The 21324-nt window shown below is 41.3% G+C and overlaps 2 protein-coding genes across 2 annotated transcripts; both read left to right on the top strand.

Moving 5' to 3' along the window:
* On the top strand, positions 1-11490 carry cetp (cholesteryl ester transfer protein, plasma; the record flags this gene model as incomplete). The annotated part of the gene is made up of 17 exons (XM_080438182.1): positions 1-145; positions 879-993; positions 1157-1288; positions 2824-2894; positions 3142-3229; positions 3481-3550; positions 4355-4415; positions 4815-4906; positions 5453-5552; positions 6392-6471; positions 7239-7292; positions 7724-7876; positions 8429-8496; positions 9435-9477; positions 9653-9722; positions 10593-10678; positions 10879-11490. 17 exons carry the CDS (start codon positions 1-3, stop codon positions 10954-10956), a joined length of 1506 nt encoding a protein of 501 aa, XP_080294308.1. The 3' UTR covers positions 10957-11490.
* An 8940-nt stretch (positions 11491-20430) lies between these two features.
* atp5f1e (ATP synthase F1 subunit epsilon) lies at positions 20431-20604 on the top strand (the record flags this gene model as incomplete). Its single annotated transcript, XM_080438183.1, has 1 exon — positions 20431-20604. One exon carries the CDS (start codon positions 20431-20433, stop codon positions 20602-20604), a length of 174 nt encoding a protein of 57 aa, XP_080294309.1.
* Positions 20605-21324: the final 720 nt, after the last annotated feature.

Genomic DNA, 21324 nt, shown 5'->3' on the forward strand with positions numbered 1-21324 from the left:
ATGGCCAGGTGTATGGTAGCTGTGGTCCTGCTACTGTGCCTTCTATCTCTGTTTGGGACGTCCCATGGCTGCCTGGAGGACCCTGTGCTGGCCTACCGGCACACTGGAGCCGTGTGCAGGCTCACCTATCCTGCTGCTGTTGTCTGTGAGTGAGTGGGCATTAAGTGTGTGTCCCTTCTTGATCCCCATGAATCATTTGTTTGTTCATGACTTTGTCCTACTGGTCATGCAGCTTTTTATTTGTCCTTTTTTATCAGTCACTCTGTTGTTCCTTCGAGTTGCTGCAGGCGAGGAGGTCACTGTCTTTAATTGACACAGATTTTGTTCTCTTCCTTCCTGTTGTCTATTTTGTTCACGTGGTTTTCTTATGTTCTCCCGTTCCTCTGTCCTTGCGTCTGTCCATTATGGAAGCCTGTTTTATTCTCATAACTGTGAATTTAAGTCTCAGAATTCAGAGATTGTTTTTTTCTCGCAAATGTGAGATTGGCAAGTGCGAGAAAAACTTGCTAGTAAATGCAAATGTGAGGAAAGGGCTTCCGAAAGGACTCCACCATGGTATGCTGTTATACTTATCTGATATCATGGTTTAACCTCATCTGCTCTAACACAATGTAACACTGAGTTACAATGTGTTACAACACAATGCAACCCTTATACTGTAACACAGTAAACACATGGTGTTATAATGTGTTGCACTGTATTGTTTCTATTTGTATTTCTATTGTGCAAGTGTGACAGCTGATACTGTGTGTGTGTGTGTGTGTGTGTGTGTGTGTGTGTGTGTGTGTGTGTGTGTGTGTGTGTGTGTGTGTGTGTGTGTGTGTGTGTGTGTGTGTGTGTGTGTGCGTGTGCGTGTGTGTGTGCGTGTGTGTGTGTAGTGAACGAAAAGACCACTAAGGTGATTGAGGCAGCGTTCCAGCATACCAGATATCCCAGTGTGCAGGGAGAGAAATCAATGCTGTTTATCGGCAGAATCTTATACGGCCTGGAAAAGTGAGTGAACACACACACACACACACACACACACACACACACACACACACACACACACACACACACACACACACACACACACACACACACACACACACACACACACACACACACACACACACTATTGAGGTGTGATAATAATAATAAGCATCCCTGTGTCCAGTCTAGAGATCCACAACTTGTCGATTGGTCGCAGTGACTTTGAGCTGCATCCAGGCGTGGGCATCTCCTTGGCAATAAGCAATGTGTCTGCAGTGTTCAGAGGGACCATTAAGTATGGATACGGCAGCTGGCTGTGAGTATTTGGTGTGTGTGTGTGTGTGTGTGTGTGTGTGTGTGTGTGTGTGTGTGTGTGTGTGTGTGTGTGTGTGTGTGTGTGTGTGTGTGTGTGTGTGTGTGTGTGTGTGTGTGTGTGCTTGTATTACTACTAGAAATTCGGGCTACTACTAGCTATGCCTCTAGAGTTCGACACCTACGTGTACGTGCCACTGCCGATGTGACAGATATGGCCATATATGGAGGTCTGTGTGTCTGTCAGTCACTATTCCCATGTACTTGTTGAGACTTTGATGAGACAGGAGTGATGAGTTGATGTCACATTAGCTCTGTGGAGAATTACTCTAAAGTTCTAAAGTTTATTACACACATAGAGAATATACAGTACTGGTCACATGACGTGACCATAAGATAATGAGACATGGTAAAGAACAGAATGGAACACAACATGCATCTGGTATCATTGTGCACAGATGTCAGTCTATCTGATAAAGTAGCTGATGGCCATGGCATCAAGTGTTATCAGTATATGCGTATGCAGATGAGAGTCATTCAACACACATGTATTTACTGGGTCAAGCAGATAAATGTCAGTATAATCATGTAATCATAATAGTTTACAATTAGGAAAAGATTCAGGTTGGGGTTAGAGTTGAGATTAGACATTTAAAGGTTAGGGTTAGGGATTAGGGTTGGAGTTTTTAACACAAACATTCTCCCCCCTGGCGCAAAATATTTTCAGATGGCAGTCTGCAGCCAAATAGGCTACATACTGTATCGTTGCTGACGGGCAGAAACCTCTTATCTCCATATTTTAACTTTTTTTTTCTCGTAAATGAACGCCCTACTTCATCATACTACAGCGTCACACAAAAGCATAAAAAGTAGCAGATCCAAGCTCAAAACGCAGCGCAAAGCCAGGCGTTTTGAACTTGTAGATCTGCTGCTTTTGTCATTTTTTCATTTGAATTCTGAATCTCAATTTGAGGGTGACTTGAAAATGATAATAAATTTTCCACAGACTGATGCAGCCTCTTCTCATTTGCTACAAGCCAACTCACTCACTCTCTCATTCCCCACGGTGGAACTCTGGCGCTTCATTTAAGCAGCCCTCTGTTCACTCTTCATTCTACGTGTTTGTTTACTGTCAGAGCCGGTTGTCAGCTGTCAGTGTTAATAGGACGATTTGTGGATTGTACCGTGGTTCTATGGATTGTGCTATGATATGTGGTAGTTTTATTATGCATTGAAGGTTCAATGTTATGTTCATGTAATAACTGTATTTCATGCTCTGCTCGGGGGGTTTCAAAAAAAAATCACAAACCCTGGGTTTGTGATTTCAGATCTGTGTCACGCTTGCGCAGGTAATCTGTAATATCACATGAGCAGAGTCACACCGTCAAACTGAATGCAATATCATTGCAATAAATGGTAAATGGTTAATCCTGAGCTGAAGTGTCTAAATGAACTGCTGTTAATGAGAACATGTGCTTATGTGCTCTGTCACAGTTACATTTGAACAACTAATTGTACCTCTTTTTCTCTTTCATCTAGGGTCAATGTTGGCCATTCTATTGACTTTGAGGTTCAGTCTCGGATTGATCTTGGTATCAAACCTAAACTCTGTGAGTAGCCTATACATTGTATTTGCCATGTAGCTACGCAACTGAGTTGTTCTTTGCTGAGGCAGGCAATATGGACGGACACTGTAACAGAGATGTCCTCTTTAAATATGTACAGTAATGTAAACACATTATTCTGTCTCTCTGTTTGTTCTTCATCTTCATCTTCATCTCTCTCTCTCTCTCTCTCTCTCTCTCTCTCTCTCTCTCTCTCTCTCTCTCTCTCTCTCTCTCTCTCTCTGTGTGTCAGACTGTGGTAAAGGAAGGGTAGCAGCAGACACCACAGACTGTTATCTGAACTTTCACCAGCTTCATCTCCTGCTTCAGGGAGACAGAGAGTAAGTCATGTAGTACTTCTGAAATATGAAATAGCTGCATATGAAAACACATCTCCTCTCTGACAGTCTGTCTGTCTGTCTGTCTGTCTGTCTGTCTGTCTGTCTGTCTGTCTGTCTGTCTGTCTGTCTGTCTGTCTGTCTGTCTGTCTGTCTGTCTGTCTGTCTGTCTGTCTGTCTGTCTGTCTGTCTGTCTGTCTGTCTGTCTGTCTGTCTGTCTGTCTGTCTGTCTGTTTGTTTGTCTGTTTGTTTAGACCAAACTGGTTGAAGAAACTCTTCACTGACTTCATCTCTTTCACTGTCAAACTGGTCGTCAAGGGGCAGGTGAGGACAAGCTTGTGTGCGTGTGTGTCTGTGATCCAACTCTGCCCCCTACTGTTCTATTGATGAGACATTTACTGCAACTTCAATAGAATTGAGCCATGTCAGGGCGCTTGTGTGGCGCACTGGTAAAGTGCCTGGCCAAATCTGTACTGGTACTGGTTCAAAAGGCCGGTCAAATGCATGTCAACCACTTAAACATTCTATACTTACTTAATAAACCTGACTTGAGTTGGCTCTAGTACTTGGTCCACTCTTTCCTCCCCTCAACATTAAAGCTCTACACAAAATATGGCAGATCTATTTGCAAATGTTCCCCCCAGAATAGGGATGATATAGGGATTAAGTGGTTAAAGGAAAAATTTGTCTATTAGTGCTTCTCAATTAGTTTAATGTCTGAAACACCACAAATGGACCAAGATGAGAAATAAGTCTGTGATTTTATTGTGTTCATCCTCTTTTTTTTAAATATAATTGCCAGTCACAGTTGTGTATGAGGCCTTGTTTTTAAATACCGGTATTCAGAAAGAAAGAAAGAAGAATGAATGAATGAATGAATGTAGGCTCAGCCATAACAAGCAAGTAAGCTGTTGAAACTCACTCTTTATAATACCCAATGACATAAAAAACAACAACGATAATTGTATAAATCTACAGTTTAGAAAAACAGGTTTATTTGCTCAATTGGTTCATGTTGTTAATCAGTAATAGAATAGACAAAAGACACAATGATTAATGCAGATTAATTTGTCTTACTGTAAATGAATAGATTATTTCTATTAATGCTGTTTCTGCTATCTGCTGCAGATTTGTAAAGAGATCAACAAAGTGGCAAACATACTGGCTGACTTCATACAAGATACAGCAGGTGTGTGTGTGTGTGTGTGTGTGTGTGTGTGTGTGTGTGTGTGTGTGTGTGTGTGTGTGTGTGTGTGTGTGTGTGTGTGTGTGTGTGTGTGTGTGTGTGTGTGTATGAAAAGTACGGTATGTGATATATTGATGTATGTGATTGCATGTACGTACACTGATATGGAAACACAAGTGTGTGTGTGTGTGTGTGTGTGTGTGTGTGTGTGTGTGTGTGTGTGTGTGTGTGTGTGTGTATGAAAAGTACGGTATGTGATATATTGATGTATGTGATTGCATGTACGTACACTGATATGGAAACACAAGTGTGATGTGTGTGTGTGTGTGTGTGTGTGTGTGTGTGTGTGTGTGTGTGTGTGTGTGTGTGTGTGTGTGTGTGTGTGTGTGTGTGTGTTTGCAGAACAGTTCCTGACTGATGGTGACATCAGTGTGGATATTGGAGTAACTGGTCCTCCTGTCATTACTGCTAATTATATAGAGTCATTACACAAGGTACGCTAACTGTTCACCACAATGGAACCTATCTATTGTACTGTTTCGTGCGTGCGTGCGTGCGTGCGTGAATGTATCTACTTGTATTTATTTATGTGTACATGCATGTACTGTATGTGTGTGTCCAAAAACCTTTGGGGGGTTCATTATTTCATTATTCTTCTTGCAGTTGACAAGTAGTTCACATTTTGCTAGCCAAATGTGATGAGTGAGGGACAAGGGTTATGAAGGTTTCATCCACAAAACACTTTACAAATTATTTTACTACAGTACATTGGTTCCATCAATCTAAGCTGGAACACAATCAATTGATTTATTATTAAAATAAACAGGCTGTGAAAATGCACGCTGCCAAAACGTGTTTGCGACTCACCCAAACACTTAACAGGCTAAGTGGTCAGATGGGTGTGTTGCAAACAATTTTTTACAATTTTTTTTAAGTGGGCCCTGATCCAGAAAAGGTTTAGAACTACTGACTAGCCACTTTCTGGGAGAAAGTATTTCTGAGCTGACTTGAACTCTCTTGACCTCTGTGAAATCCTTCAGGGTTTGACCAAGTACAACAACCTTTCTGCCGTCATCAATGACTCTGTGTTTCATCCCAGTCAACTGACAGAACACAGGATGCTGTATTTCTGGTTGTCTGGTTAGTAGTCAGAACTTTGTATTTTTTTTTACATTGTTCTCTCTGTTTGTATGCGGTCTTGTTCAAGTCAAGATAAGAGGAACTGTTCAAGTGCTGTATTTTGAACCGATCATTTGCTTTCTCTTGATTTTAACAGATTTAGGCCCTTACTCACTGTCTGTCGGCCACCTTTACTTATACACTATGTACAGTAAATCAGGCTTGTTTTACTGTCTGTTTGCCACTTTTACTTATATGTAAATAAGGCTTGGTTTACTGTCTGTCGGACACTTTTACTTATGTAAATAAAGCTTGGTTTATTGTCTGTCGGCCACTTTTACTCATACAGTATGTAAATAAGCCTTGGTTTACTGTCTGTCGGCCACTTTTACTTATATGTAATTAAGGCTTGGTTTATACTTTGTTGTGCACCAGAGTCACATGCCGAAAATAGCAAATCGGCAAGCTCACAATGCATTGTGAGCTTGTAGATGTGCTATTCTCAGCACACGACACTGCCGTGCAATGAAGTATAGCAAAGGATTAAGGAATAGTTGTGGGCAGGCACATCCAAGACCTAGAAAGAGAAATATGCACACTGGTATTAAACCTATCTTTTTCTTTTTATTATTAGCGACATTTCAACCAAACTGGCCTCAAGCTAAAATGTGTACTTTTATTTATGTACTGCCATCTAAAAATAAATAAAAAAAACAGCTGTAATATAATTATTATTTCTTCTTTTTGACACCTTTTTTTCACTCACATTTTTAACAAAGGTGATTTGTGCAAAGATGCATGCAAATACAATGTGAGTAACTGCTCAGTAACCTAAACTTGAACCTGTGTTTTAACCTCAGATCAGGTTTTCAACCCCATGGTTACCGCTGCACACCAAGATGGTCGCTTCCATCTCAACATCTCAGGAGCAGAACTCAAAGTTAGTAGGCTACAACACTTTTACCACGTAACCACAGGAACCCTAGCGTCCCTATTCTGAGGGAAACGTTCGGCGGAAAGAGCCGATCTATAAGCTCATAACGGATTGCAACACGACACGTTGTGAGCTTGTAGATTGGCTATTTTGGGGCGAAGAGACTTGGTGTGGAGGAAAATACTAGTGTACCTCCTGGTTAGTTGTTTTGGTGTCTGTGTCTGGGTATGTGCTCAGGGACACTTTGACACATAGACTGGGCGGTCCAGGGGGCAAACTGATGACCTTCTAAGCTTGTAGATCTGCTATTTTTGCCTAATGTTCGCCCATTATTATGACATGCCCAGAATGTGGACGCTAGATCTCATGTGGTTAAGAAATGCTTCCACAGCATTTAGGACAGGAATGCTGATATCAGGTTTAATATTTTCTATAATTGTCTTGATGGTGCTTCATTTCACACAAGCATAGCGTTATTATGTAATTAATATGTAGTTGGAACATGGGTCTAGGGACTTTTGACCATGGTGTTCAGTTTTTGTGACAACTAAATGTTGTCACAAATCAGTTTAGCCAGACACTGCTTTTTGTGAAATACTGTATTGTATATTAGTAGTATCATAACTTGTGTGTTGTGTAAATATCTTTAAATCACATACAAATCTCTAAAGTACAGTAAAGTAATGCATTATGCATGAACAAAGGTCTGCTTGTATGCCTTTAGGGTTTGTTTCAATGTGAAGAACCCCTTATGTTGATTTATATCATTTCAGGAACTTTTCCAGACAAATACGTCAGCCACTGCCATGCCTGAATTCATGAGTCAGGTAATATTGTAATAAGTAGATTCCCACCCACGCACGCACGCACGCACGCACGCACGCACGCACGCACGCACGCACGCACGCACGCACGCACGCACGCACGCACGCACGCACGCACGCACGCACGCACACACACACACACACACACACACACACACACACACACACACACACACACACACACACACACACACACACACACACAGTATAAGTTTGAAAAATGGAGGGACTATAATCAAATACAGTATGTATTATAATATGGGTTGGGGTTATGTTTACTGAATGTGTACTGTATGTGTGCATGCTTACATGTGTGTGTGTGTGTGTGTGTGTGTGTGTGTGTGTGTGTGTGTGTGTGTGTGTGTGTGTGTGTGTGTGTGTGTGTGTGTGTGTGTGTGTGTGTGTGTGTGTGTGTGTGTGTGTGTTTGTATCAGTGTCTGTTGGATCCAGGTTCTTCAGAGCTAAGAGTGTGGAGTTCATCTGTTCCCCATATAAAGTCTTCTCCTCTGGGTACCAGTGTCCGGACGCAGGCCTCTGGAGAGCTCCGCTGTGGAAAATACACTACACCAAGACTCTTCTTTCAAACGGTCAGACAGCGGTGTTCATGCTGAATTAGAATTTCAACTCCTTATTGTCACCCTCAATCTGCACAATTTATCATCTGAAGCAGTGGTTCTTAACCTGTGGGTCGGGACCCCCACAGGGATCCCCAAAACATTAAAGAACATTGGCCAAATTTGGGCAATGGTGGGGGGTCCCCAGTTCAAATATGATTATTTTGGGGGGTCACGGACTGAAAAAGTTGACAACTACTGATCTGAAGGACAGTGGAATATGAAATGATCACAGTCAGACATTGGGAAGTATTGTCACATCACTGGAAGAAACCCATACTGTAGAGGTTTTTAGACCATACATTCTATGAGGTTGTCGCCATGAAGGAAGAGGGGATGTTAGCTTGAACATCAGTACCTTTTGCCGATCAATACTGTCGTACGGTACTACTACGACATATACATTAAGTTTACATTCTCTTAGTAGAGATTTAATGCCCATAATGTATGTGATGTGTTTATGTTAGTTATTTTTATTTCAGTCATGAGTCATGAGTATGTGTGCAACTGATGTATCTTGTCTAGGAAGTGGAGGTTGCGGTGACAGTTTCCTATGCTGACAAGAAGGTCTTTCTTCATGGTAACGCCACAGAGTAAGACCTCGTCTCCCTCTGCGTACCTTTTAGGTTCACAGACACAAATGGAAGAATAACTTAATTTAGAGTCATTGAGCATTCCAAAATCCAAGACTGAGTCAGGCAACTAACTGTAGTACTGCAAATAAAACCTTCTCATTTATATTCCTCACGAAAAAACAAAACAAATAATATAACAATATCTGCAGATATAATTCATACTAATTGTGAGCTGCTAATTTTGCCACTGAGTGATGATGTAAATAGTGAAAATAGTGAAAAAAGCTGATCTACAAGCTCACAATGCATTGTGATGTGACTTGAGATCTTTGGAAAATTATTGTATTTTTTGCCCATAATATGGATGCCAGGTTGAATGTGGTTAACTACTCAAAACGCTAGTGGAACCATCTCATGTGTATCAAGGGACATAACCAGAAAATAACCAGAAAATAACCATATTCCAAGAAATGCACTCAGCCATTCCATCAGCCATCAAGGACCCATCTCACCCAGGCCTTTCAGTCTGATGACCACTGGAGGGCGCTGTAGGTGTATTAACAACATATTTTGAGGCTGTGCAATAATATCTTTCGACTGTGCAATAATATGAGCAATAATATTCGTCTGGCTTAGAGCAATACTATACTGATGAACTGACCATGAATAGTGCAATATAATATTCATCTTTTTTTTTTAGGGGTACGCACTATTTCAGTGTAGTGTGCAATGCCAATAAAGGCATCTTATTCTATAAATGATTTATTTGTCATTTCTAAAAGTCAGAGCTACGCTGCATTATCTTACTTTTTTCTTATTCTGTAAAATCACATCACTATCACAGGTTAAACTATGGTGTATTATTTCATTAAAATCTCTACAGCATTTATATCCATCTTTTCAGATCCTTTGCTTGTGCTGTATTAGTTTATTATTCTAATTTCTTTCCTACCTAGAATATTGATACTTCAAGCAAACCTGTCATCACACAGTCAACAGGTGAGATGCTTTATTCCTCTTTTTTCTTAATTTATCTGGACTGTTTCATTGAAATTTCACAGTCACACTCGCCCAAACCATAGACACTAAATCACGTATTCTCTCATTCTCATTCTCTCTATGGTACTGTGTACCATCAAACATCCTCATCCTTTTTACTCTGTTCCCTATGTAGTTGGATGAGACTCAGCAGCAGTACATAAGAGATGCTGTGGAGACGATAGGCATTCCTAAAGTGCTATCTGGTAAGATACTGACACATACAGACACAAGCAACACATATAAGGTACAAGGGAGTTTGAATAGCTACTTCCCCCAGAAGATCAGACTTGTGAACGATCAGACACAGGGGAAAACGAAAGAAACGTTAACATCAACATGCATCATTCAATCAACACAACTGTCCGAGTTCGAGGGTGGGAACGCTAGTGCAGTGAACTCTGTCGCAGGCAGCACTATTGATCACAGGTTGGTCAGGACACCTGTTCAGTGGGGTGTGCAACTGAGAGGAATAGTGTTCCCCTGCATGCATTACACCCCCCCCCCCCCCTCCCCGTGATCAAGTGAAAAGAAGTGGCTGAGCTGCCTTCATGTGTGGTTAGCAGTGACATGGAATACATGTGAGGTGAAAACTGGTAGTTGGCATAATGACTACATTTGAAGAAAAGACGACAATTTGTAGGGAAACTGATTTCAAAACTCTCATCAGACAATTTTCATGTTGTGGTCTGCTAATATTGTGTTTGGAATGTACGTATCTCTCTCTCCTGCATGCCCTGTTGATGTATGCTGGTATGTAAGGGGTCATACCTATGTTCCCCGGACCTATGTTCCCCCACATGTAATAGTTTATCGTTGCTATCGGGTAGAAACGTTGTAGGCTATGTCCAACCCGAACCTATTAATTTTAAAATTGTGAAAATAGCCATCACCACCAAGTTCACCACACGATATATCACGCATGATGTGAGCTTGTAGATTGGCTATTTTCACTACTGTTGTGCAACACTCTTGTATGATGAAGTAGGCCTAGGGCATTAATTTATGAAAAAATAAGAAACATGGACATACTGTATGAGGTTTCTGACTGACAGCAACGTTATGGTGTTTTCTAGTGCTGGGGCCAGAGCTGACCAGGCTGTTGGACCAACAGGGAACCAACCTATTTGATATCTATAACCCAGAAGTACTTCATCGGGATGTAAGTATAGACCTTCATTCTCTCTCACACTCTTAACCTTCACTTCTCTCTCTCTCTCTCTCTCTCTCTCTCTCTCTCTCTCTCTCTCTCTCTCTCTCTCTGTTTCTCTGTCTCTCTCTCTGTCTATCTCACTCTCTCTCTCTCTCTCTCTCTCTCTCTCTCTCTCTACACGCTCTCACTCTCTCTACCTCTCTCTGTAGGGGTACGTGTTGATCCAGATGGACTTTGGTTTCCCTCATCATCTCCTGGTTGAATTCCTAAAGAAGGCACTTCAGTAACCGATAATAGTTTTTTTCCAAATGTGTGCTTATGATTCCTCACAATACACTTCAACCACTTTAAGACCTAGTGTCCCTATTCTGGGCATGTCATAATAGGCCAACATTCAGCGAAAGTAGGCGAACATTCGGTGAAACTAGCTACGGCCATCTACAAACTTTTTCTTGCGACACGCATTGGGAGCTTGTAGATTGGCTATTTTCGGTGAAGAGATTTGATGTGTATAGCAAAAAAAGGAGGGATTAAGTAGTATAGATCCCTGGGGGGCCCCCGGTCAAGTATATAGAGTTTAGGTGGTTAAATAAAGTGTTACAGATTGTTTTAACCTCTAGCTTTGAAGGCTAGAAGGCTACACATAGACATTTTATACATAATAGCAATACATTTTTTTGCATTTTTGCATCAATTGATGTGAGAGAGGGCAATATTTTTTTATTTAGTGCATTGTTTGATTCTTTTATAATTTGTATTTAATTTTTTAAGTTTAATGTTAAAGGTTTGGTCATTGTGTACATATTTTGTATGATTTATCTCTCCACCACGATAGACCAGTGGTTCTCAACCTTATCAGGCCGTGACCCCCAAAATAATCATATTTTAACTGAGAACCCCCCCAAAATAATCACAAAATAATAATATTTGAACTAGGGACCACCCACGCTGACAAGCACTTGGAATAGTAGGAGTTTGAGGCATTACATTTAGTTTGACTCGGTTCCACAGATAAATATATTTCTTATTTCATTTGACAATTTGGCCAATGTTTGACCAGTTTTTATAGTATAGTGTGTTGACCTTTGATGCATTAATGGTCTTTATTCAATTCAATGGTCTAAATTCAATTCAATTCAATTCATACATTTTTTATTGTCACTTTACTTTCATCTGAAAAGAATCATGTGGGGACCCCCCTGGGGGTCCAGACCCCCAGGTTGAGAACCACTGGCATAGATCAGGCTGCTAAGAGACCTTTGGTAAAAAAATAAAAATAAAATAAAAACAGGCAGATGAGTGATTGTGTAAATAGTTATAGTTATAGATATATTTATGTGAATGGTTTATGGTGCATTTATTATTGTCATTAATCACATCTGATATGTGATGGACATGTAGTCATTGTTCCTGTCAAATGTTTGTAGCTATACTGTATAAACAGTATGAGCTTGCTATGTATCGTATAAAAAAAAATAAAGTTTCAGTTTCCATATTTGAGTCAGTATTTCTCAATGGAAGAGTAGGGAGACCACCTCCAACCACTGCAAATGTGCTAATATTGTTTTAACATACTCTATAGATTGGATCAAATATTTCTGTGAGGTGGGGGAAATTAAGTAGAAATAGCCATTCAGAAGAGTCTAAAGATAAACAATACCAGGCAAGATATTGCAAAGACTCATGTATGCTACAAACATGGATTTTCACATAATAAGAGTTCACACCTTCCAATTCACCATTAAATTAATCTGAGTTCCTAGAAGTTTTCGCCAGCTCTCGCATACAAACGGTACCATTATATAGGTTCAATAAGCTACAATGTTGTTCTACTGGATATTGGCAATACAATTTATTGTATTTTACTGTATTATAATTAAAACACATTTCAACTTGTCATCTGACTCATTGGTTCTCAAAGTGAGGTCCGGGGAACTCCAGGGGTCCTTGAGGGAGTTCCAGGGGGTCCCCAGCTAAATGTGTTAATACATTTTAAGCCCTTTATCCATATTTTATGCATTGGCTATTCAAAAATAGCAGATCTACAAGTTCAGCACGTCACTTTGTGCCACGCTGCAAGCTTGTACATCTGCTATTTTTGAACATTTTCAATAAATCTTGAAAGTGTTCATTTTGAATAATTTTGCATTTTTTATAAAAATCTTCAATTCAGGGGTCCCTGGCAGAAAACATTCATGGGGGTCCTTGGCACCAAAATGTTTGAGAACCACTGTGAAAATGTCTGGTCTAAACCAAATCCCTTTTATTTTGAAGGTACAGGTTTGTGCATCGTACAAGTGCATCCTTTCGCTGATTACAATATGTGTGCGATCATGTAAATTCGATCACGAAGGAAGATAATAAAGATATTGCTCAAAGATAGCCTACTGTATGAACTATGTTGGTGAGCAGGTTAATAAATTAAGACAATTGACCTGGCAGTTTGGTTGGTGAGGAGGTTATTGTTGAGCTGAGCCCAGCTGTTCTCAACTCAATCAATCAATCGGCGGCGTCTGCTGCAGCTGCAGCCAAATGAAGAAAGGTCCACTTTTAGTTGGTGAGTCTGTCAACTCAAGAAGCGTTTAGGCATGTGTGTTGTTGTTGTTGTTGTTGTTGTTTGTTTTGATTGATTGATTGAATACTTTATTAACAGTTTGCAAAAAAAGCACAGAAGTACAGATTCATACGAAAGGATGCTAAAAGGATAACCCAAGAAAGCACTGGTTTGTTTCCATTGGGGTCTTGTGTTGTGTGTGTGTCTGTCTGTCTGTCTGCCTGTCATGCCATGCCATGCCATGCCATGCCATCTCTGCATGTGAGTACAATTGCAAAACAATTGCTTTGATACTCAGCAGCTTAGGGCATGACAGTAAGATGTGTTTGTGAGGACTACAATTGTGTTGGACTGGCTAAAAGAAGGGCATAACCATTTCAAATATCGTTATATTTATATGGAAAATACGCTGCCACCTAATATCCAACTGGTTGTGTTGTGATCATGATCTTGTAATGCATTTGGACTTTTATGGGGTTTTTGGGGTTAGAATACGTGTTAAATTGCTCTATATTCTGATGATAATACTCATTGCTACAGTATAGCGTGTTTGATTGATTGATTGATGTAGTTTATTTAGTAAGACATGAGAATAGTACATGACAGTACATAACAGTACAAATTCACAATACAAGGTCTACTAAACTGGAACTCATTAAGCACTAAGCTTGTTTAAGATGAGAACCCCATGCACACAAATCATGATGAAATATAAGAGGCAGACAGATATACACACTACTATACAGAAAGTCATACAATCAGCTTTCAGGTTACTGGTATGAAGAGAGAAAAAAAAAATATATAGGCCTATATACAAAAGAGGAAAATGAAGGAGGGGGGGGGGGGGGGGGGTAGGTTAAGACTTAGACAGGGGCCATTTTCGAATTGCAGCCTCCTGAAGGTGTATCTTTAGGGCAGTTTTGTTCAGTAACAGGAGTCTCCATATCTCTCCAACTCTGCTTTATTAAACAGAAAATGCATTTTCAAGTCGGGATGCCAATTTTATCCAATCAATAGAGAACTCAGTCAGGATACAGATTAAACAAGTGAAAGTGGAAGTGATGACACAAAGAAATGAGCAGACAAAATTGGAATTGGAACACTATAAATGTTAAGCTGATAAATGGGTACTCTCTCCTAATTGGCTGAAATCTTGCAACCCACCTGAAAATGTATTTTCTGTTTATTAAAGAGCTGGAGAGACTCATGTTACTGAACATATATCAATGAATACTATCAGAAAGTAGTGCTTTAACCTTTTTAACAAAAAACGTTTTTTGTTTTTTTAAAACCAAAAAATAACACCCTACCTTGGAAATCCAAATAATTATATTTATAAGTGATATTTCTTTGTTGCCTAATCATTGCTATAATGTTCAGTAACAGGGGTGTCCTTGTCTCTCCAGCTCTAAGCAGAACAGGATACAGGATAAACAAGTGAAATTGGAAGTGATGAAATAAAAACAATCACCAGTCATGACATAATAAAAACTAGAAAAAGTGCTCCTCGGAGCACTGCCAGACCCCTAGTGGTTGAAATCTGAAGATCAGAGCACTACGTCACGCTAAGCTTGGCCAATCAAAAAGAGGGACAGACCGGGAGGAAAAACGTTGAACCGGGAGGAAAAGGGGGACAGACCGACAAAGCCTCATGTAGGCCGACCCCCTGGGTCTGGCAATGAGCAGGGAATATTGGGACTGCATGGAACACTTTATGGGGTTCTCTTTCCTGATTGGATAAAATCAGACCTGAAATTGGATTTTCTGTTTACTAAAATAGGTTGAGAGAGGGGGAGATGGAGACCCCCTGAGCAAATACTCTGTAGCAGGGATTATGCTCTGAGCTGACAGTGGTCATAACGGTTTTATTTTGGGCTTTCTCGAGAAGAATGCAAGTTGGTATTTGGTAATGCATCCCCAACCCGGTTATGCAATACCCGTTCTACCCGTTGTCAGATAACTCGTTGTACCCGTCTGTCTGTTTCCCTTTTATGCCCATATATGGAGATCCCTGATGTCATCAGTAGTATATGGGCATGCCTATATTCAATTCAATCTTTATTTCAGACTCAGGGTCCATATAGCAAAACATGACAATCACACAGTAAAAGCAATAAAAACATAAAATAAAATAAAAAGAAATAAAAGAAAAACCACATAAAAACAGTCCAACTACAGCTTTTCAACGTCCGTAGAGGCTGTTACGCCAATGTCTCCATATCGTGGAGGAGTACCGAGTAGAACTTTTGACAGGGTTAATTAAAATCTTAATAACATGATTGTCAGACTTTTCAAGACGACATATGAATTTGTACATTAAATTTCTTAACAGGGCTTGACATGTAGGTACCCCCAGGTTTACAAACAGCTGGCTGGCACTGTGCCATCTTGGTACCCTCACCAGCAACCGTAGAGCATCATTATATGCTACTTTTAGTTTTCGCATGCTGCTAGCTTTGTAGTTACTCCATAAGTGAGCCGTATACAATGGTGTACAGAATGCTTTAAAGAGTGAAACCTTGACATGTACAGAGCATTTGTGAAATTTCCGCATTAGTATGTTTGCCTGAGCATACAATTTGCATCTTTGTCTATGGATGTCTTTGTCATCAGAGAGATCATCGGATATACAGTGTCCTAGGTACTTAATCTCACTGCACACAAGTAGTATGTTGCTACTGAGAATAAAATTAGGAAATACTGCCTTTTTATCATCTTTACTTCGCACGATCATGATGCTACTCTTCTTGGCATTATATTTTATATTAAAATCAATGCCATACTGGGAGCAAACCCTGAGAAGCTGTTGTAAGCCTGCACTGTACGGGGAATAGATAATCAAATCATCTGCATACATAAGGTGATTGACTACAGAGTCACCTATGACACATCCAGTTTTACACTGGTTCAGTTTCCTAGACAACCCATCCATGTATAAATTAAATAATAGAGGAGACAAAATCCCCCCTTGCTTAACACCATTACCAACATAGAAATGTTCGGACACAGTATTTCCCCACTTCACCTGCATAGTCTGATGTGCATACCAAAAGGCTAGTATCCTTATAATGTACTTGGGTACCCCTCTTTGGCACATTTTGTCAAATAACTTGAAATGATTCAACCGGTCAAATGCCCTAGAAGCATCAATAAAACAAAGAAACATGGTGGAATTCTGGCTTCTATATTTTGCAATAATGTCCTTTAAAGCAAAAATACACATATCAGTGCCATGTTTCCTTTTAAATCCAAACTGGTTGTCAGCTGTAGTAATATACCTATCCAGTCTGTCCAACAGGATTTTCTCCAATACTTTAGAGAGTATACTAGCTAAAGCAATGGGTCTGTAATTATCAATGCTATTTATTTTCCCAGCTTTGTCCTTAATAACTGGCACAAGTAGTACCGCTAACATGGAATCTGGTAAGATACCATGGTTAAGGAAACCAGTAATACATAGAGCAAACATAGGAGCAAGCTTCAGACTGGCATTTTTTAAGTGTTCAGCGGAGATGTGATCCGGGCCACAAGCTTTGTTATTTTCTAGCTTCATTATAGTGTTATACACTTCCTCAGCTCTAACTGTCACATTTTCAGAGGGGTCAACCTTCTCCACCAGAAAAGAGTCACTCTTAACACAGTTGAACAGCTCATAATAGTGTTGCCTCCACAGTTCTGCAATGTTGCCAGACCCACATACACCTTCAATGGATGACGGTAAGGGAGTTTTACTACTGTTTAAGGTTTTGACCTCTTGCCAGAAATCAAAACAGCTGTTGTTGCGCAGCTTTTTGGCAAGTGAGTCAGCCCTCATTGTGTCCTCATTTTTTTTGATAAATCGGACAGCATACTTGTATTTGGCGTTAGTGGCCTGCTTCTGTTCAAACACAGACCCCTGTCTTGGCCTACCTGATTCTGACCATACTTTAAAAGCATCTCTAGCAGCTGTGTGTAGCTCAGTCACATATTCATTCCAACCTGGTTTTATACTGAACTCCTTTTTCTTATCCTTGTAAAGACCCTTACTTGAGGCATTTAAAATGCTAATGATATCATCATAGGTAGTACATAAATCTCTACAATGATGCACATTTTTACAGTTGATGTCACTGCACTGCATGGCTTCTCTAGGAAGTCTAACAGAGTCTAATGATTTGTCTGTGAGTGAGGTATAGTGATTAATATCCTTCTCACTTAGCTTAGTCCAATCCAGCCTCCCTGTGTATGTTTTACTGTTATCCACAGCTATAGCTGGGATATTTTCAACATTTAGGGTCATTATAATCGGGATATGATCTGTGGTGGCCAGATCATAGCAGATAGTTATTTTATCAACAGAAGCATGTGCATCAGCTGTGCATATACAATGGTCGAGCCATGACACTGTATGCCATGCTTCACTAATATATGTATAGCTTTTCTCAGGTAATAGTGATTTACTTGTCAATATGAGATTATTATCATTACAATATTGCAGTAGACATTTTCCAAACAGAGATTTGTCATCCGATATATCAGCATTCATGTCACCAATGATATAGACACTGGTTGTGGCATTGTCCTTGATGAATGCATTAATAAATGCCAATCTATTGCGATATTCGTCTTCATTTTGATAAGATTCATAAGGTGTGTATATATTTACAATAATAAATGACCTATTTCCATACTTGATCTCTATACCAATGGCCCAGTTTACCTCTAGTCTAATCACTGTAACCAGAGGATCATATTTACTGTTCCAGAGAATCGCCACACCACCTGGTATTCTACCATGAGCTATTCTATCACAGAGGTCAGTAGTAGACTCTCCAACTCCATGAAAGTTAGAATGCAGTGAATACAGCTTTTCTAGGTCTTGTTTAGGTAGCCATGTCTCTTGTAAGCACAGAATGTCACATTCCTCCAATAGTTTGTCCACAACCAGCCGCCTCGCTTTGTCACCAGCACTGTGCCCCACACGTAGGCCCGTGTGTTATAAGACACCACCCGCATCATACTGTTTATGTGCTACGGGCATTTTCATCCGTAGATGACTGATCCCCGTGTTGTACAGAAGCGATCACTTTGTTTATATTATTCGTTGTAGTGTTTACACCTATAAGCGACCCACTGGTAGCTGGCCGTCTTGGCTCAAAATATCGTCTCACATAGATGCCTGCTGGCCACAGTTCTGGGTCGTACATTTCAGCCACTTCATTACATTCAGCAGTGATGTGAAATGAGCTGAATCTACTCTGATACTGCGACTCAATTTTCCGACAAGTAACTGTTCGGTTAAGTTTCTCTTTCAGATACACAGCTAGCATGTTAGCTTCCAATTGTGGGGCGAACTTAGTGGCAAACACACTCACCATCTTCGTGTTTACAACATGTATGTCAGAACTCACAGGGCCGGTTCCAACAATACCTGGCGTCTTCTTCCTCTCCCGTTTCTGTGGTGCTTGAATTCCACGTTGGCGTGCAGCTGGTATTTGCTCTGGTGTCGCCTTGTTGCGTCGGTGTCCTGCCTTCACGACCCGGGACCATAGGGGAGATTTAGGTGCCTGTGGTGTAGACACAATTCCCTCTATGCTGCTGGAGCCTCCTCCAGCCACTGCTACCTCCTGGTCGGCGTTCTCAGCTGCTGGCCTCCGTCTCTTGCATGGCCGCACGTACCCAGCCCCTGGGTCCACGCTGGTCTGTCCACGGGGCCTCTCGATTGCCGACACTCTGTCGTCTATGGCCATGGTTGTCGCCCGTAGCCCCTCACAGGCATCTGTTTGAGCTTCGAGCGTTTTTTTCACACAGCACATATCTTTATTCAGCTGTTCCATCCGCCCCAGTAATGCCGAAACATCAATGTGGTCATATGATACTGGTGGGAGCTCATCCAGGTAGTGGGATACGAATCTTGGTATATTCTCCCCACATTCATTAAGCACCTTCAAGCATGTCTTTATGTTGTTTGCATCCTTCTGCACTCCTTTATGAGCAACACAGCGCTGTACCGTTTGAGGACACATCTCAAACAGTAGTTTCTTCGAGGCTTCGATCCACTCCGAGTTGAAGTTATTTGAGGCCAGCAAGACAATGTCATCATGGTTCAAGGTTTTCATTTTGATAACAAGGAAGTTCAATAGTTCATCTTCCACAATCACCTTATTATCTGTCGTGCGGTACACTTCAGGCTTAGTACGGCCGGAGAAGCTAGCAGCCCCACGCCCGGCTGCTGCCGCCATCATACAGTATACAGGTCCCGTAGAGAGTTCAGGGCTCTTGTATGGAGTGTTCCCTGCTCTTGCGGTAGTATCCCCCGGATCCTGGCTGAAAACGAGCCACACCGAGCTAGACTACTCACGAATTGTTTGTTATTATTCCATGCGGTTAGCTTTAGCACAGCTAGCATACAGGTCCCGTAGAGAGTTCAGGGCTCTTGTATGGAGTGTTCCCTGCTCTTGCGGTAGTATCCCCGTCTACTCCAACCCGGATCCTGGCTGAAAACGAGCCACACCGAGCTAGACTTTACTATTCATGGAAAAATTCATGGAAAGCTATTGGAAAGTGTCTTCCATAGATGTGTCTTCCATAGATGTCGGTCAAATGCACAACAAACGACGAGAATGTGTCAATTGTGTCAATTCCTGGCACTCCCAAGGGAGCTCCACGCTACTGCTGCTCACTCCTGCTCACCGTCATGCGTGATATATGGGCATATCGGTCGGATTGGCAGTGCTGGTCAACTGGATATCCGCAAGGGCATATCGGTCAGCTCCAACCGACTAGACACCAGGCACTGCACTCCCTTGGGTCCTCTGCTTAGGCCTGTTACTGCAGCGGCTTCGAATGCTATCAATGCATTGAATGGGAGATTATCACGTTTTATCAGACCTTTGAATGGGCGAGTAGGCGACCAAATCGCGGGTAGGTCAATATGTCGCCTATTTCGCCCATTCAAAGGTCTAATAAGAGGTGATAATGTCCCATTCAATGCATTGATAGCATCCGAATCGGGTGGTTACTGAATCACAGACTGACAGGAGGAAGATTACTGTCTATAAAATGCACTTCTCCCAGGGCAAATTCAGGACACGCTGCACAAATCGGTGTTGTTAGTCAACTGTTTTGTGCTGTGTGTGACCTCAGTCCAGGTCTGCTTGCCTATATACTGTAAGGTGGTGTCTGTGACACAGAGTGACGCTGTCCTTGAAGCTACAACACAGCTGAGATGGTTGCGTACTGGAGACAAGCTGGCCTGAGCTACATTCGCTTCTCTTCCATCTGTGCCAATGCGGTGCGTGCAGCCATGAAGCCCCAGGTCCAAGCCCAAGCAGTGAAGGCCGCAGAGGCGAGCGTGAAAGTGTTCAAAGTCAAACCCAAGGCTGCCTCACGGTCTGTCTGAGACCATGGTGTAGGCTACATACTGTACGTACTGTACGTTGTTTCTCAGAGGAATGAGGAACCCCACCACCCCATCGTGGTCATCTTGTTGTTTTTGGATGAAAATGAAGAGTGGATGGCATCAAGTAATTAATGAGAATGTATTAAAAAGATTGGAAAATAAAATAAATAGACAGGCTGCAGATGCAAAAAAAGTTTTTGCTTAAGTTGCTAACTTGCTAACATGCCACTTGCAAAGGACTTGCTGCACCCATCCATCCCCCGTGGAAGAGCAGAGGAGGCACAGAAACGCCTTGTTCAGAGTCCCAACTCGTACTTTATGGAGGTGAAATGTATCCTGGATGTTATAAGATTACCAGTGTTCAGCCACGCCCAGACGGTGGTGCTGTTTGCACTGTGCACGCAGGCTCTCACAGTGGGGTTCTCGCTGCTCATTCAGGAGGAAGCAACATTAGCCGCTTTGCTGTGGCCATGAACGGGAGAGGATCGGTTGACATCAGCATTCTTTGACCCCCTCAATTTGCCGGTCATTTACCCGCGAATCTGCTAAACATGACCGGTGATTGCACAATTTTCCATTATATATTTAAAATCCATAAATAAAGGTGTAAAAAAATCCTGTCAACTTGGTAATGACTCCATTATTATTAATTTCCAAATCCATGCAGCAGGTGGCCTCACTATTAAGTGCTGGCATCATTTGGAGACTGTTTTACCACTC

This window comes from Gymnoscopelus braueri (assembly GCF_963280865.1).
Source record: "Gymnoscopelus braueri genome assembly, chromosome: 9".
NCBI classification, from domain to species: domain Eukaryota; kingdom Metazoa; phylum Chordata; class Actinopteri; order Myctophiformes; family Myctophidae; genus Gymnoscopelus; species Gymnoscopelus braueri.